This window comes from Camelus dromedarius, chromosome 32 (assembly GCF_036321535.1).
Source record: "Camelus dromedarius isolate mCamDro1 chromosome 32, mCamDro1.pat, whole genome shotgun sequence".
NCBI lineage: Eukaryota > Metazoa > Chordata > Mammalia > Artiodactyla > Camelidae > Camelus > Camelus dromedarius.
The window spans coordinates 6,983,203-7,000,997 of record NC_087467.1 but is presented as its reverse complement, the minus strand read 5'-3'; the positions used below and the strand labels follow the sequence as shown (position 1 = coordinate 7,000,997).

Here is a 17,795-nt window from a genome sequence, read left to right as displayed (position 1 = left end):
TGGCTGACTCAGCAAGGCTCCCAATCCCCATCTGCCCTGCTTTCCCTCTCGAGGTTGAAAACACTTGCTTTACCAGACACATTTGCAACAAGGAAACATAAACAGAATTTTGCTAGGGTTTCTCAGAAGGGTTTTACTTTTCCTTGTAAAGGAAATGACTATGGCTGGAGCCCCACTTCCTCTTTCTTCCTGACTTGACCCCAGAGACCATTCCCGGAGCTGAGAAAATGAGAATGATGGAAAGGCCCAAAGAATTGCAGAGACAGCAGCCAGACCAGTCATTGTTCAGCTGCTGACTGACAGCCAGCAGCAACTCGCCCCCACTCCCCGCCAATTTCTGGTTGCAGTCTTATTTGCTTGAGCCAAAACCGAAGGTAGATTTTGTATACAGAAGCATTCCTGATACAGGAAGTTTTAAGGACAGTGACAAACATCTGATCTGGTCTCTGAAGAGAATAGGAGAGAGGAAAAGAGGGAACATAGGATTATAGATAATAAGGGCTCAGATGAAGTGAAATTCATCTAAAAAATATCTTATTTTGGAGTATTTACTATCTATGGTAATTAATCAACTTAATGGGGGTGCTAATATGCTAATTTGTATCAAGGTTAACCCAAGTCATATTAATTCTCCAGTCAGATAAACCTACTTTTTAGAGACCCATGTAAGCGCAGGAGAACTCAAAGTACACAGCAACACCCTTTAAAGATTCATCCTTCAAAGATGGTATGATTCACATCACCTTCTGGTGGAGAAGTTCAGATTATTCACAATGAAGAGAATGTAATCTTGCAAAGTTTATGGTGGCACCAAGGGGAGACAGACACTTCCCACAGAATACTTGATTTAGATTCTGTCATTTTATTCACATGGTACCAAAAACCTTTTTCCATGATTAAGCAGTAATTCACAATACACATCTCTTGAGGCATTTGCTGCTTTAATAGATGGCTTGTTCCTCTCTTTAATTACAAAGAGAATGAGACCCAAATAACAAGAATGTCTACATTTTTAATAAATGGGAATATACAAAACCCAGTATATATTCATATTTGCTAGAGCTACAAAGTATAATCACTATCAGAAAATTCTAAAATTAAAATTTGTATTCACCTCTCCCCTTACTAATCTAATATTTAGCATAATTCTAACTAAGCAGAGCACATAATCCCTCATTTGTTTCTGGAGTTACTCCAAGCACTAGATATGGGTGGATTTTCTGATAACGAAATGTTTACACTTCTTGAGGAATTTAGTTCACCATGAGCCCTCTTTTCCCTTCTTCTAAGGACCTTCACTTCCCATGGTTCCATATTGGGTAACTGAGGCACTGTGAGAGACACAATAATCCATGTATTGTTATAATACATACAGAAGTTTATCAAGGATCCCTGGAGGAGGGGACATGATGTTATAGACTGTTAGAATAATTTTAAAAACATACCATCATTTACTGTTTACTTATTTTTTGCTTTTTTTGCGGGGCTGGAGGTAATTAGGTTTATTTCTGTCTGTCTATTTATTTATCTAGTTTTAATTTTTATTTATTTTATTTTTGCAGGGGGGAGGTAATTAGATTTATTTATTTGCTTTTTCAATGGAGGTACTAGGGATTGAACCCAGGACCTCATGCATGCTAAGTATGTGCTCTAGCACTTGAGCTATACCTTCCTCTAATTACTTTTTAAACAGAGAATCTGATTGAATTAAATGTGGGTAAAACTCAATGGACATTGAACTTTATTGATTTCCTCATTTGTATAAAAGCACCAAAATCCAGGGTCTTATGTCATGATAGGCTGTCCAGAAATTCATCTCACTAAAACTGCATAAGACCCTGTAAAGGTTGTCTTGTGATGCCTGAAACATGTTCACAGCTGATTTATGCCAGAACAGGGGACATGAAGAACGCTGAAGGACAGTCATGAGAGCTGTTAAGGGTTCCCATTTCCAGGTAAGGTGTAGTCTTCTCTATTACATGCTGCACTTGCCAATATTTGGGTAACGTCAGTCTTGTTTGGACAGACTTTTCTTCATCTCCCTTGTTTCTTTATGTTAAAGTGATCATCAGCTTTATACAAGCACCCACAGATAGCACTGGTCGTTATCAGAACATTCACTGTGTTTAGGCCACTCCCTGAAGACATGCCGAGCCACCTTAATGCTTTCACCGAGATTATTTACAATATAAATTGTAAAGGAGATTATTTTTTCCTACACAGGAAATTATTTAGTATCATTAACAATATGTAGGTTCTTAATATTGTACATCAACTATATCTCAACTTAAAAATTGGAAAAAAAAAACACCCAGTATGTGGGTTCTGGTGAGTTTTCATAAGAGATGAGTAAAGTTCCTTTACTCACCTGCTTCCTAACAAGGACCCTGGACATTTCAGCCTAGGTCTTCAGCTACATATTCTTTTGGGTCTCCTCAATCCCATTCTCATATTTTGCATCTGGAACAGAAAATAAAATAGGAAATTAATTCTTTGGTCTAAGAACTCCAATGCTCAAATAATGGAGAATATTCATTTATCTACTGAGTAACTCATATTTCTTTCCAACAGGGAAAATGTACTTGTTTAAAAAGGAACATACTAGGTCATCATTTGTGTTAATAATGGAAACATTGTAGAACATATCTGAGAATGTCTTTTCAAGAGCTGCACTGGGGATGGAAATCTGATTTAAGTTTTAGGATCTCAAACATCTGAATTAACACTATACTGAAAAGCAGAAAAGCAAACGATGCTGACAGAAAATATTCTACATTCTCTCCTGTGGCTTTTATAACCTTTCAAAGGAAACCGGTGCCCACTGAAACCACCGATTTATACTAACGGAGTATTGGTGCCTGTGTCTTCTCCCCTGTTGAAAAAGTTCTCAGTAAATGCTTTGATTCCCTCATAACACTGATGAGACTTTTTCCTGTGTCGGAAGAGGTTTGAGCTCTGACTAAAGGCTTTCCCACATTCGTGACATTTGAAGGGTTTTTCTCCAGTGTGGATTCGTCGATGCTGAATCAGGACTGCACTCCGGCTGAAAGCCTTTGCACACACGTCACATGTATAAGGTTTCTCTCCACTGTGGATTCGCTGATGTAGATTAAGGGCTGAGCTCTGACTAAAGACTTTGCCACATTCATCACACTTGTGTTGTTTTTTTCGAGGACGGCTTCCTTGTCTTCTTTCAGACTTTCTCTCTTGTTCACAGGATCCTCTAAATGTGAAACTCTGGGAAGCATTCACATGAAGGGTGTTAGAAACTTTGTAATGTGGTTCTTTGCCTGAAGAAGTCTTTTGCCTTGAAGCTGATTTCACATTTAAAGCTCCGGTGTCTTTATCTGCAATAATACACAGAAAAGCAAATGTAACCAGTTCTCTGTTTGGAAGGAAAGAAAGGAACAATCCAAATGAAGTATACAGAGATTATTTTTCAGGTAGCATGTTTGTAATACAGTATCACAAAGTGGAAGATAGACAGGGAAAGGCAGAACACACTGAGAAGATCTTAAGGCAAAAGATAAAGGTTTATATACAGCTGAGGCAGTCAACTCTAAAGATGAAAAGCTCTGTGTGAAAGGCAGAATGGTGAGTAGGGGTAAAAAGATATATCAGAGATTGAGTTAAGCCTGGAAGAAAAGAAAAGACCTAAAAGATGAGGAAGTATTGGAGAAGCAAAGGAGCCACTGCAGGAGAGGAATCAAATGTGGCAGTGGGTAGGGGTAAGCAAGATTCACTACAACAGTATCAATAAACAAGAATTATGATAAAGGAATCACAGTCTCTAGACCATGACCTTGAGGGGTCTCTTAAAAGGACCTCAGGGCCTGCCTGAAGGCAGAAGAGGTGGGAACAGGGCTGAGCAGAAGCCCTTGCAGGCTGAGACTGCTTGCTGCTGCTTCAGTCAAGGCAGCTGTGTTTTCATCCGTTTTATATATTGCAACTTCACATAAAATTTCACTGAGAAAAGGGTCATGCTGCTTAAAAAAGATTTGGAAATCGTGATGAAGATGATGTCAAGGATTCAAAACACTAAAAGATATAAGAATCTAGAAGGAAATGAGAATGTGCACTAGCAGGACACACGGGAGACCTCCTGCAGAAAGCAGCCGAGATGTGAGTGGTGGGCTGAGGCCACCTTCGCACCCCTCACCACAAACTGAACTCTGCCCCTCACCGTTTTGCTTTAAGGAGTGAAGCTCCTTCGATGCCCATGGCAGCTGCTTTTTTGTGGGCTTCAGCTGGCTACGTGGCGTCTCCTGAGTGATCTCACAAGTTGGTAGCTTCTTTGCAAGCATGTCTTCATTTTGCCCGAAGAAGACCTAGAAACAGTTTGGTACAACTGAGGTTGAAGAAAGGAATCAGGTTGAGACTTGAGGATAAAATAACAGAGAAGAAACTATCCTGGGACGCAGGGCAAGGGAGGGAGAAAGCAGGGGCACATTCTATTTCCTGGCACAGCTGGAAGAACACTGGCCACACTACACATCAAGGTGTCCTGAGTGAGAGTACCATCTGGGAGATCTACCCGCAATGAAGCGTCAGAGCTCCTGCCTCAGCCTTGCCACTCATCCCCACGGCCACTCTCACCTGTTCCACCTCCCCATCATGCTCTTCCTCCAGCTCCTCCAGCATCACCACGGCTTCCTCTCCACTCTCTGGCCGGTTCTCCTGAAACCAGGCCTGCAGCTCCTCAGGCAGCATGGCCAGGAACTGCTCCAGCACCAGCAGCTCCAGGATCTGCTCCTTGGTGTGCACCTCCGGCCTCAGCCACTGACAGCACAGCTCGCGGAGCCGGCTCAGGGCCTCCCGGGGCCCAGATGATTCCTGGTAGTCAAACTGCCTGAACCGCTGGCGGTAGGTCTCTGAGCTATAGAAGCTGCTCCAGTGGCGGCCAGAGACCGTATTGCCGGCCTGCCCTCCCTCTTCCATCTTCACCACCAGAATGCAGTCAGGGTCCTCAGAAGTTCGTGGAAGGAGTTTTGACGACTCTCTCAATTTTGCAGACATTTGGACTGGGAATAGTTCAGGACCACCAGGCTTTAATCTTCAAGGAGGTGAGACTCTCCTCATGGACACTCCTTAAATATGATTAAAGAGACAAGTGGAAACAAGACAAAGACAAGTGCTTCTTAGAACAATATAACTAAGATTAGAGACATAAGACTGTACAGAAAGTACTGTCCTTAATCTTCACATAAACCATGATTTCAAAGAATACTTCCTTCTTTAAGAAAATCAAAGAGCTTAAATGCATTAACTCATATGCATGAGTAATTTGCAACTTATTCTGAAAATCATGCCCACGAGGCTGACTAAATAGCACAATTAGAGATCAGCCAGGGCTGCAGAGGAGCTCCTGAAGACTAGAAATAAGGGAAGCCTGAGGAAAGTTATAACTCTGGGGCAAGCTCAAAGAGCCAATTAATTTTTCCAGCCTGCCACAAGGAGCCCTAAGTCTCATGAGAGAAGTATTTTTGTGTTATTTTTTTTTTTGGAATTTACTAATTTTTAAAACATTACTTTGGTATTAAATGAACCACTCGAAAGAAAAAAGTAATCGCATATTCCTTCATTTTAATATATTTCCATTTTTTCATGTTCATATCTACTGCTCATCTGTAATGTCTATATTATTTACATACCCATCTCTTTATTGAGGTTATTTCTAATTTTTACTATTATAAATACTGCTAGGAGGCACATCTTCAGAAAAATATACTGTTTTTCTCCTTTCAAATTATTTCCTTCAAGGATGTCCCAAGGACTTGACTTATTGGGGTCAAAGGAAGAGTGGCAAATGTCTTGCTATGTATTATCAAATAAATTATAGGAAAGTGTATCAAATCACAATTTCACCAGCAACATAGTGATGTATGGGGGCAGTGGTTTCTCCGAGTATCACCAGCTTGTTAGCAGGAAGGGGGTGGGACACTTTCCTTAGCAGCATTTTAGCAGATGTATCACTAGTAACTGATGACTAGTTAAAAATATACACGCCCCTATTTTTTCTTTATCATTTTACTCCCACTTCACTGAGAACTCTTCTAAGCACTGAATGATATGTAGGGGACCTGAACAAAGCCTGTGGCTGCATAAAGCTTATACTCTAGCAGGGGAGTCAAAGTTGTTACCAAATAAATGATAAAACTTTATACAGTGATGTGCTGCACTGCAAACGGTAACAGCTGACATACGGAGAATTTACTATGTGCTAAGCATCTTAATAAATATAAACTCATTTAAAGCCTCATTAAAAGCACTGTAAGGATATTTTCATCGCCATATTGTAGATGAGGAACCCGCCAGGGCAAGTTCGGGCAAGATCAGGTCAAGCTCAGGTAAGGAGACCAAAGACAAACGGAGCAGGGCTGGGGTCTGAGTCCGGGTCATCCACACTTTCTACGGTGTTGAGAGGTCCAGAGCCGGTGGCCGGGGTCCCGGCCCAGATAAGGAGCAGCAGACCCAGATGATTCTGGCCCAAAACAGAATCTGGGGTCGAGATACGAGGGGCAGGAAGGGTTTGAGGCCACGTGTCTGGAGCCGTCTAGGGAAGTTACAAAGGGAGCCCCTAAGCTAACGCAGCCTCTCGAAGTCGCAGGAGAGTGGCCGCCGTCCAGGACGCACTCTCTACGGCACCAAGAGCCGAATGCATAATTGCTCTCTGCTCTACCCAAGAGACCGAACCCTCCAGTACCACCGAACCCCCAATACAGCCCGTGGGTCTGTAACAAACTGGGTGCCCATAAGGGAGATTTCGCCCAGGATCGCAGATCCAGGGGTCTTCCCTGAGGGGACCGACTCTGTCTTGGAAATACCTCCTCCAGCGAGCCGGCCCCCGACGGTCCCGGGACACCTTCCTCCACCACACGACGCCGCTCGCCGACGGTGACCCAACTCCGCGAGCCCGCACGAGGCGAATGGGCGTGGGGGGAGGGTGCGCCGGAGGGCAGGTAAGCGCGCGGGGGGTGATGGGAGGAGGTCCGGCTTTCAGGGCGGAGGTCAGGGGTCACCGAGCGCCTGGGGGAGGACGAGGAGAGGCGGTGCGCGGACGCGCTGCGAGAGGCCAGGAGGTGAGGGGACGAGGTAGGGGCCGTGGAGAAGCGGGCAGGCGTGAGGAAGAGGTAGCTGGGGTGGGAGGGAAAGAGGTATGAAGAGGGGGTGCGCCGTAGCGCGTTGGGAGGGGTGGGGGCGGCTGTCGTGAGGCGGCGCCAAGGCCGCGGCCATCCCTTCCCCGCCCCCCAGGTGACCGACGCTTCTTCCCGAGGCCTAGTGGTGCGAATATCCCTCAGCTCTCACCTCCGGCCTGGGAAGGACGACCCCGCGTTGTGGGGGAGAAAAGGGGGGAAGCGCCCCATTGGAAGCTGCTTCCGGTCCTCTGGGCTGGGAGGGGGCGGGGCTCGGGATGACCGAATGGTTGCCATGGAGACGAGCCACCGCCGCCACTTCAGGCTCCCGGAGAGGCAGCTCTCGGAATAGGGGAAGAGCAAAACCCCGATGGATGCAAGTCCAGCAGCTTGGGGTCCCCGTTCAGAGAAACCAACATTATTATTTCTCAGAGTACTTTTACTTAACATTATTTCGTTTACTCGTCCAGTAACCCAGTATGGTTATTCCTATTTTACAGGGAATAAACCCGAAGTTTCTGTGACTTTCCCAAGGTCACAGGGGAGACCTATGTGCTGTCTACCGCTACGCACAACTTTCCTGTAATTCCGTCTGCTCCCGTGAGGTTGGCTACACTCCCAAGTATTGTTGTAAGGAACTGGTTTGACTCCTCCACACAAACACCCCCTCACCCCATGCCTTCACAAGAAGAACTAATGGCCCTGGAAAAGGTGAGAACCCGCGCACGCACATATTTTCGCACCAATGCATATGTATTTCCTCAGATAATATTAAGTAAATTTAAAAATAAATCTGAGGCTTAATGAAATACAAGGCCACAGCCCTTCATGCTGACTTCCTCCTCCACCCACTTTCCCTAGGAACTCTTGGGAATATACTTGGAGAGGGAAGTGGGGAATTAGGGAGAGGATTGAAAATTAATAAGGAACAACAACAAGAAAAAAATCTTTTTGGTATGAGCAAAAACAAACAAAAAAGGTATGTTAGTACTGAAGTCTGAAGTGGTGAGAGAAAAGGCTGGTTTACTCAGTCTATACCAGATCTAGGGAATTAGGAGAGAAACTTACACCGTAATTGACCTACAATGACGTTAAATTTGAAGAATTTTTAAAACTATTTCTCAAATTTTTCAAAGTTTATTAAAATGTTTAAGAGATGTATATAGTTGATTGAAATTCCATTTAGCACATTTTTTTCGTAAGAGTAAATATAAGAGCTTTAGTGTGACACATTTTTTCTCAACAAAAATCTTTTATGGATGTAAATTTAAAAATTATTCCATTGTAGAAGACTTTTTGCATTTATTTCACTTCTGTTATATCACCTTGCTTTTAATGTAGTGTTTCTTTTTATTATTACTTCATTTTTAGTAACTTCTAACATAGCACAAACAACTATGACCACTAGAGAAAAAGTTAGCAAATATTTCAAATTGTATGTATCAAAAATGTTCCTAAAAATGCTTTAATAAGCATTAAGTTGGTGAAGAATTTTTTTTTAAAAGAATTCTTCAACAGAGGGCTTTCATGGGATAAGACTTTTTTGCTGAGGTAACTGCTAACAGAAATAACCCAAAGTGTACAAGGGAATCTGTTTATGGTGACAGTTGGTAGATTAAGTGACTCAAGGTAATGAGGAGTTTGAAACAATTCCTCAAGGGCAATGTTTGGCTGTAGAGTGAAGTCCTTAGAAGGTGGTTTGAGGAGAAAATGGATAGCAGTCAAAAACTACAAGGAGAATAAGGAACTGAAAAGCCACATGATTCGGTAAGAAGTCAGGAGTGAATTCATCAGTTAGGATTCTACCCAATAGCTACAGCCAAGAAGCTAAAGTTTTTGTTTTGTTTTGTTTTTTAAAGGATCAAATGTAAAAGATTGTCTACAATAGTTCACAGTAGTTCACAGTAAACTAGATAAAGGACAAGCTTTTGTTTTGTTTTAATGTTTGGGGGTAGAGAGGAAAGAAATGAGTAGGAACAAGGTCCCAGTAGAGTGTACGTGTGCTATATACCAGATTCATGGTAAATACTGGGAATTCAAATGTAAGATACAGATTTTTGCTCTTTAAGAACTGATAGACTACTTAAGGAGAAGAGTATATAAGTTGGCTATTCCAATCTAAGTGGCAGATGTTTGGATGCAGCTATCTACAGGATGCTATAAAAGCACAAAGAAAGGAAGATGCTGGGGTGGGGGTGGATAGACAGGGATTGGAGCTGTTGGAGAGAGCTGAGTGTTGATACATTTCAGACTGAGGGACCAGAGTGGAATATTTAGATTGAAGGATGTCAGGTTAGGAGGGGCTGAGGATGCGGGTGAAGAAGTAAGCAGGGGTCTAGTGTTTGGCAGGCCAGGTAAAAGGCTGTGAACTAAAATTTTAGGCAGGGTCTTGAGTGAGTGGCTCAAGCATATCTGCAATTCAGATAGAACTCTCTGATGATGATGTGTATTGAAGGATGGATTTGAAAGGAGCTCAAACTCAAGGGAGGGCCACCAGCTCTGAAGCTATTACAGGGATCCAGGCTGCATCTGATGGAGGTCCGAACTACTACAGAAGGAGTGAGGATGGAGGCACATTTCAGGAAACATTCAGAAGGCTGATGTTTGCTTGGATGGTAGGCTAACAGCTGGGTGGATAATGTATCATTAAAGAAATTTTAAAAATGATGGTATGAGTAGGTTTGACAGTGGCCTATGTGGACATTTGAGGGGAGTTTTCGGTAGACTGAATCTGAGGCTGAATGAGATGCTATAATCAATACCATACAATCATACAATACATAATTAGACATTTTGTGAGATTATGTGAAAACAAATATCAAATGTGCTCTACATCTGAATGCTTCCCGTGTATAAGTATATTAAACTCCCTGTAAATTTTATAAGCTACTTACTACACAGTGAAGGAAGAGAGCAATCACTTCATAATGACATTATAGAGACTTTCATTCCTCAACTTCTGTTCCCCTTCATCACTACACCCTTTCATCCTAACGTATTTGTTTTCTACCTGGTTAAAAGCTTTTAGTGGGGTGGCTCTGTTTCCCATTTTTTCCTTGCCTAGGGTATGTGAGGCAGGTGTGTTGGAGACAGGCTGCCATATTTCTGTAAGAATAATAGGTTAGGAAGTCAAGAAATTTAGTTTTAGAAATAAAAAGCAATTTGCCTGCAATGGAACTATGATTTCCAGAGAGTGGTGAATAATACAGTGTCTATAGGAAGTCCAGATGGGGGTACACATTGAATAGCTATGAGAGTTTGGATGGGGGACCCATATGTCCGTTTGTGAAAGACATGAATGAAGTACCAAGTTAGGAAAACAGCTAAGGAAGCATCCCAAACTGAGTTCATCTTTTTCCCGTTATACCAACTGGCCATGCTCTCCCAATTCCTTGCTTTGATAGTGAAAACTGCTGTTAACTCCATATTCCAGGCAGAAGTACAGTCATTGGATGGAGGGCCCACCCTAATCCAGTATGCCCTCATCTTAACTAATTACATCTGCAAAAAATGTGCATTACTAAATAAGGTCACATTCTGAGCTTCCATGGGGACATGAACTATGAGGGGACACTATTCAACCTAATTCAGTGCCTTTGCCAGCTAAACTGTTTATTGAAATTCACCCTTCTTTGCCTGCTCTGTAAACATGAAAGTGGCCTCCTAAACAGGTTCCCTTTACCAACAAGCATGATGTTGTGATTTGTCACTAGGGAGCGCTGCAGGACGAAGGGGCTTCCCTTCCTTGTTCTGATGTGCGGGCTCAGCATGTGGCTCTCCCTTGAGTAGTTTCCTTCTGTATCCTCTTGGGCAGTTTGGAGTCACAGTGCCTCCAGTGAGATACCTCCCTTGTACTCCTGAGGGAAGATTTCCAGCAAGATCCACTACCATGGCGCAAGAGTTCTCTCTATCCAGTGAGCCATGACTGCACTGCAGAGGAGGCTGCTAGTAATCAAGTGGCCAGAATGATACACTCTGTGTACATACGTCAGTCCTTACCCCAGTCACCCCAGAGCTTGCTCCATAGGCCATAATGAAGTGGCCACAGTGGGAAAGATGGAGACTATGCATAGGCTCAAAGACACAGACTTGAGCTACCCGAGACTGACCTGGTTACAGTCTGTCAACAGCAGAGACCAGTGTTAAGCCTCTCAAATGGCACTGGCACCACTCCCCATGGGGACCAACCAGCCACCTGGTGGCAGGTTGATTATACTGGACCTCTTTCTTCATAGATGAGGCAGAGATTCACCCTCCCTGGAATATACGTGTATTCCAAATATGGATTTGCCTTCCCTGAACATGACACTTCAGCCTTACCATCTGGGTACTTATGGGTTGCTTTATGCATTATCTTGGTATTCTGCACAGAGTTCTTCTCATCAAAAGCTCATTTCACAGCAAAGGAACTAGAGCAATGGGCTTATGCCCATGGAGTCACCTGGTCTTACCGCCTTCCTCATCACCTCGGAGCAGTTAGTTGGCCTAATTGAAATTTGGAATGACTTTCTGAAGACTCCATTGTGGTGCTAGTTGGGAGACAACCCCCCCAGAACAATGGGATTCTGTCTTACGGTGTGGAGTATATGCTTTGAATCAGTGACTGTTGTGTGATGGTCTCTCTCCCACAGTCAGAACACATGGATCTGGGCTTCAAGGGGTGGAGGTGGGAGTGGCTCCTTTCACTCTCAAACTCAGCAACTCATTTGCAGAAATTTTCTTCCTTCCCCCAGAAGTTTGAGTAATACTGGTTTGGAAGTCATAGTCCCCAGGGGAGGAAGATTTCCACCAGCAGACACAGTTCAGTTGAATTGGAAAGTGAACATGCCTTCTGGACATTTTGGAGCTCTTATTCTATTTATCAATTGGCAAAAAAAAAAAAAAAAAAAAAAAAGGAAAAGCAGTTACTCTAGGCTTTAGGTGAGGTGCCCGAACTTGGGCTGCTACTGCTCAATGCAGGCAAAGAGGACTATGAAACCTAGGGGATTATATGAGAGTGACTCTTGGTACTTCCACGCCCAGGAGTAAAATTTAATGAAAAACTACAGAAACCGGGAAGGGCGGGACTGAAGACTCAGAGTCTCTGAGAGTGAAGGTCTGGGTCACTCTAGTAGGTAAAGAACCCCAACCAGCTGACTTTCTGCCTGAGGATCAAGAAAATGTGATGTGGACGGGGCAGTGGAAAGGGAGAGATGGTAACATTGATAGCCTCATAACAGAAATCGTAGAAACAACGGTGGAAGTAGCTTCATATATTTCCTATTTGCTCATTACATACGTGTGTTTATTGTATATGGTAACTGTGTTCTTCTGTCTCCTTTCTGTTGTTATTTTACATACACAGAGTTGAAAGTTAGCTTTACAATTTATTCTTTAGGTAACAGAACGTTCAGTGGGACTCTGCTTGAATTTGAGGACTGATTAATATAACCAGCGATGGATACAGTGCCTGTGGAGCCTGGGCACCTCTACATTTTGAGGAAAGGTGTTTTACTTTTAAGACAGAAAATTGTATTTTGTTAAGGTAAGAATTAGAGTTGTCTTATTGATGCACAGAAGTTCAAAGAAGGGTGCTCAGGGAACTGAAGAGCCAAAGGGCTCTCTTGCTTGTATCTCTGTGCTGTTGCTCAAGCTCTTCTTTGAACCTGTAAGTGTCTCTTATCCTCTCAAATCTGAGTCACAGCTTGTTTCACCATGAGGTTTCTTCCAGCTGCCCTACTCTACAGTGATTTTTTTCTTCTCATGGCCTTGAAGAACTTGACTGTATCACACATTTAACACCTAATTATATTCTGAATGTAATTTTCCTCCTATTACTTGTTGTATTCCCCTGCCCCTCCACCAGCACCAGTCCACTTGATCCTGAGCTCTTTTAAGACTGTCTCATTCCTTCTTTGCATTATCCATCAGAAATACACACATGAATACATACACAATTGAATACCCCTAAATTAAATAACTGTCCTTATTCACTTACTACACTAATTAATCTGCTTCTTGCTCCAAATTCAGTGTTTCAGCTAATACAATGTTTCCCAACCTAATCTAGCTAGAAATCACCTTTGACATTAATATATAATTTCTCAAAATTATTTGGAAATTTTTGCAAATTCATCAACTTTTGCTTGATAATAGAGCAGAGATTTATGTAAAATATTTTATTTTGGATTAATATATCAAAGTTATTTTAAGATATACTATATAACATTTATAATATGACTTAAAATGACAGTTCTTTCTAAAGTTATCTGCAGATTTAATGCAATCCCAATAAAAATTTCAATACTTCTCTATAAATTAAAAAACTGATACTAACATTTATATGGAAATGCAAAGAATTAAGAAAAGCCAAGGCACTCTTCTTTTTTCAATTGAAATATAGTTGATGCACAATATTGTATGTTACAGATGTACAATATAGTGATTCACAACTTTTAAAGGTTATGTTTCATATATAGTTATTATAAAATATTGGCTATATTCCCTGTGTTGTACAATATACCCTTGTAACTTATTTTGTCATAATGGTTTGTACCTCTTAATCCTCAATTCCCTATATTGTCTCTCCCTCCTTCCCTATCTCAAATGGAACCTCTAGTTTGTTCTCTATATTTGTAAGTCTGGTTTTTTTTGTTATATTCACCAGTTTGTTGTATTTTTTACATTCCACATGTAAGTGATATCATATGGTATTTGTCTTTCTCTGTCTGACTTATTTCACTTAGCATTAATACCCTCCAAGTCCATCCATATTGTTGCAAATGGCAAATTTTCATTCATTTTTATGACTGAGTAGTATTCCACTACATATATATGTATCTATGTATATCTCTCTATATATATCACATCTTCTTTATCCATTCATCTGTTGATGGACACTTAATTTGCTTCCATATTTTGGCAATTTTAAATAATACTGCCATGAACATTGGGGTGCATGAATCTTTTCAAATTAATATTTTGGAATTTTTTTTGGATATATACCCAGGAGTGGAATTGCTGGATCATATGGTAGTTCTGTTTTTAATTTTTTTGAGAAACCGCCATACTGTTTTCCACAGTGGCTGCACTAATTTACATTCCAACCAACAGTATACGAGGGCTCCCTTTTCTTCACCTCCTGGCTAACATTTTTTGGCTTTAGGTGTACTACATAGTGTTTTGACATTTATATACATTAAGAAATGATTACCACAATAGATCTAGTAACCATCTGTCGCTGTACAAAGTTATTACCATATTATTGACTGTATTCCTTATGCTTATGGTAAAGATTATTCATTAATATTGTATTATAACTATATTTAGAGTACTTATATACAAATATAGAATGTTAATTTAAGATTAAATATTGAAAAGTATATTTATATTTAAATATATTTTAATTCATTAAGATTATATTATCACTACAATTAGAGGAGGAGGTGGTGCTGATAGGGAAAGAACTAAATCTCCATCTTCCAAGATAATTAATAGTGTTCTTTGCCTTCCTCTCCACAAGAGGGCGCAAGGTGAATAAGGTTTTCAAGTCCATTGTTTCAGCGAGGGCTTCTGGCTGTGACCAAGGGACTACCCCTTCCATTTTGATAGAGTTGACAAACTGCTTCTGTTAACATCTAAACAATTGTCTTTGAGGTCAGGGAGCTGTTGGAGGGATATCCAGATAAAGAAGTCATGATTTAAAGCACTCGTAGCCTCGTGGGGTCACAGAGGGAACAAGAGTGATACATTTGGAGGGCGTGCTAGGGACCCAAGGAGTCCCGAGGTGACGAGTTGCAATGTTCCTTCTGAGAGGCTGGCATGGTTGGCAGGGATGCATTTGGATGAGGCAGTGGGACGGGAGGGAGGGCGCGTGGAGGGATGTGCTGTGGGAGCCCTGAGGGCCCAGGGCGGCGGTGGGAGTGCAGGAATGTATACACCAGCCGACTCAGGGGCTCTGATGGCAGGGGTGAAGGCTCGTAGCCAACACTGTCTGCAAACACGGGGCAGTTTCCGAGGTTAGTCCTCCCTTCTTTGTTCCTTGCAGTCTGCTCTGTTCCCTCAAGGCCCCGTGACCTTCACATACACATCCCTCCACCCCCACCTTGCCCCCTCCATGACCTTCTTCGGTGTATCACACCCTCTTCTCACACAGGTTTTTTCGCTTGTCCAGGGCCCTTTCCTCTTAGGGACTGGTATTTTCTTTCAGACTTTCCCCGCTTATCTGAGGGTTTGCTCCTTGGTCTCTAGGCCTCCTCTCCTCTCCTGGTCCTCCCTCCCTCCCCCCCAACCAGGATGCCCATCCTTCTTCCCCCTGGTCTCACATCTGTCAGCGCCCTCTCTCGAGGCCTGGAAAAGGACTGACTCTCAGGACCCCTGGGGTCCTGCTGAATATGACTGAAACTCTTTTCACAGCTTAGATTTTATTTCTGTGGCCTGAACTTCATGCTGTACCCTCGGCATTTCAATCTAATATTTCAGAAGCAATAGCACTGCTTATGGACTCTGAACTTGAAATGTGGAAAGGTCTGCACTGCCCTTTCTGAACCTACACCTGGTTCCAGGTGAGCTTGTCTGCCGTGCCGTGTGACGGTGTGATGGAAATTATGCCAGACGAGGGGTCGTGATCACAGGCCCGCCCCCTGGTGCTGCCCTTCCTGGCCAGGGCACCTGGGCAGGTGAACGTACCTCTCAGAGTCTCAGTCTCCTCATCTGTAAAATAAAGCCAGTGAGAGCAATTACCCCATAGGACTGCCCTGAGAAATAAATGAGCTAACAATAAATGAGGTAGTATTTCCTAAGCATCTAGGAAAACCTTTGCACTAAAAGGAAATATTAAAAAAAATGTAGCTATTACTATTATTGCTATTATTTCTTCACCTGTGCAACTCAAGTGAGATTGCCAAGGAGAGCCTGGATAGTCTCCAAGACGCTTCTTCAAGCCCTTTCCTCTGAGTTTGTCAAATATGATTTGCCACACATTCGGGGCATGTTCTGTAACTCAGTCCTTACAGCTTCCCTCGTCTGCTTTTCCCTGGCATCCCCGACCCCACCCCAGCCCTGCAACACCTCAGTCAACAGCTCTTTGTACTAAATTCCTCTCTGAAAGAGCGCATGGTTTCGGTTCTGGGTGCAGTGGCTTTACCATCTGGGGAGTCAGCCCCAGGCAAGTGGCATCCCCAGCCAAACCAGAGGAGTCATCACCGCCTGTGCTCACATTCAGGTTTCTAGATGTGAATATGGGCCAAAGGATGCCATATTGGTTGCTATGACACCCCCCCAGGTGTATATAAATGTTTTTATCTCTCTTCTAGAGCAAAATCTAATACAGCCTGCAATGGGGCCTGAGGGGAGGCTGAAAACCTTCACTGATGTGTTAAACTGGTTAGGTTGCCCATTCCCCTTTAAGACATTTCTATTTCCTGGTGTTCCCACCTTCCTGCTTTAGAACAACAGCAGTCACAAGTGAACCCTCCACACATTGCACCTGCAGGACGTGTGGGATTGAGAACAGGCTAGCGTCAGCACTGGCCCAGTTCGTTCCAAGTGACGATCAAGACTGCTTACAAAGGTTTCCCAAAACTGGTCTTATGACCCCCGCTGACTTCCTACCTCTGGCCCAGCAAAGAGGTTTAAGAGGCTGATGAAAGGCTGCAGATGAGGGGATGTTGGAGAGAGCCGTGGGCATGCTGGTTCTAGCCTGTGTTTAGGGGGAGGAGGCAGGGATGCACAGGAGGGGCCGATGCTCCCACAGCCTCCAGAGGCTGAGGGAATGCATGGTGTTTCTCAAGGACCAGGCTTGGGCCACTCAAGCGAGAAAGCTGGAATGGGGTCGATTTATATCCCAACCAAGAAGGCTGCCTGAAGGGCAGAACCCCACGACAGAATAAGTTCTGAGGCTCCATTAGACTGAGGAAAGGTCTTGAGCGACAGGGTGGAAAGAGATCCCCAGAGACTAGGAGGTCTTAGAAAAACCCACAGAAGTACCTCAGGGAGGAAAGTGCTTCATGGAGAGGGCTGATGCCAGAGCATCATGGAATTCCAAGTTGTATGAGGACTTCTGCTCCACCTGCGCTTCTATCCTGAGTGAGGTCTATCCTGGAGCGAAAGTCATAAAACAAATTGGAGAGAAAAGAGAAATGTATCAGGACCTTTCCCCCTGCAGGTGTCATGGCAGAGGATGGGAAACCCAGACCAAATATGAAGTTTGAAGTTTATTATTATTATGCTGGACACCATACTTTAATTACTGAACTTGCAGTGACTGGAGGATCTTTTGTTACTCATAAGTAACCAGAAAAGGCTGAAGAGCTGCCAGAGTGCGTCTCTAAGAGGCAGGGAAGAAGTAGCCCTACCGCGGGGAAAGTGTTCTCTGAGCCCATCTCCATGAAGCCCATTTGCTTCATATAAAAGCCAGGCTGGCAACCCATGCCAGAGTTAGGTGTTCAGTGGAGTGATCACAAGGGGTGACAGCAGCTGTGAACTTTATTCTAGGGCAGGATTCTGTGCCCAGGAGGGTTCCTGCCCCACTCCTAGGAGCAGAGGGCTTTTCACTACCCCTGGAAGCAGGGGATCTCTGCAGAGCTTGAGATAGGTTGGAGAGTAAAGAGAGGGTGAAGGAGACTATTCAGAGGGAATGGATGCGACCTGACCAAGGAGTGCAGAGAGCCTGGCTGGCAGGGC

At 43.2% G+C, this 17,795-nt stretch overlaps 1 protein-coding gene and 1 long non-coding RNA gene across 4 annotated transcripts; one reads left to right on the top strand and one right to left on the bottom strand.

Moving 5' to 3' along the window:
- Positions 1-842: 842 nt before the first annotated feature.
- Positions 843-7,385, bottom strand: ZNF396 (zinc finger protein 396). 2 transcript variants are annotated; one of them, XM_031438961.2, is made up of 5 exons: positions 7,306-7,385; positions 4,597-5,087; positions 4,184-4,328; positions 2,846-3,347; positions 843-2,460 (listed from the first exon to the last, which is right to left on the bottom strand). In XM_031438961.2, the coding sequence occupies exons 2-5, from the start codon at positions 5,014-5,016 to the stop codon at positions 2,448-2,450; spliced, it is 1,080 nt and encodes a 359-aa protein (XP_031294821.1). In that variant the 5' UTR covers positions 5,017-5,087; positions 7,306-7,385; the 3' UTR covers positions 843-2,447. The 2 variants fall into 2 exon arrangements, with proteins under 2 accessions (XP_031294821.1, XP_031294822.1); XM_031438962.2 differs by lacking the exon at positions 7,306-7,385 and adding an exon at positions 6,825-6,942.
- On the top strand, positions 6,954-13,188 carry LOC116148781 (uncharacterized). Of its 2 annotated transcripts, none has more exons than XR_004132332.2 (3): positions 6,954-7,092; positions 7,634-7,844; positions 12,511-13,188. It is a non-coding gene; the product is annotated as an uncharacterized LOC116148781 (long non-coding RNA). The 2 variants fall into 2 exon arrangements; XR_004132331.2 differs by having other exon boundaries at positions 6,955-7,079.
- The last annotated feature ends 4,607 nt before the right edge of the window (positions 13,189-17,795 follow it).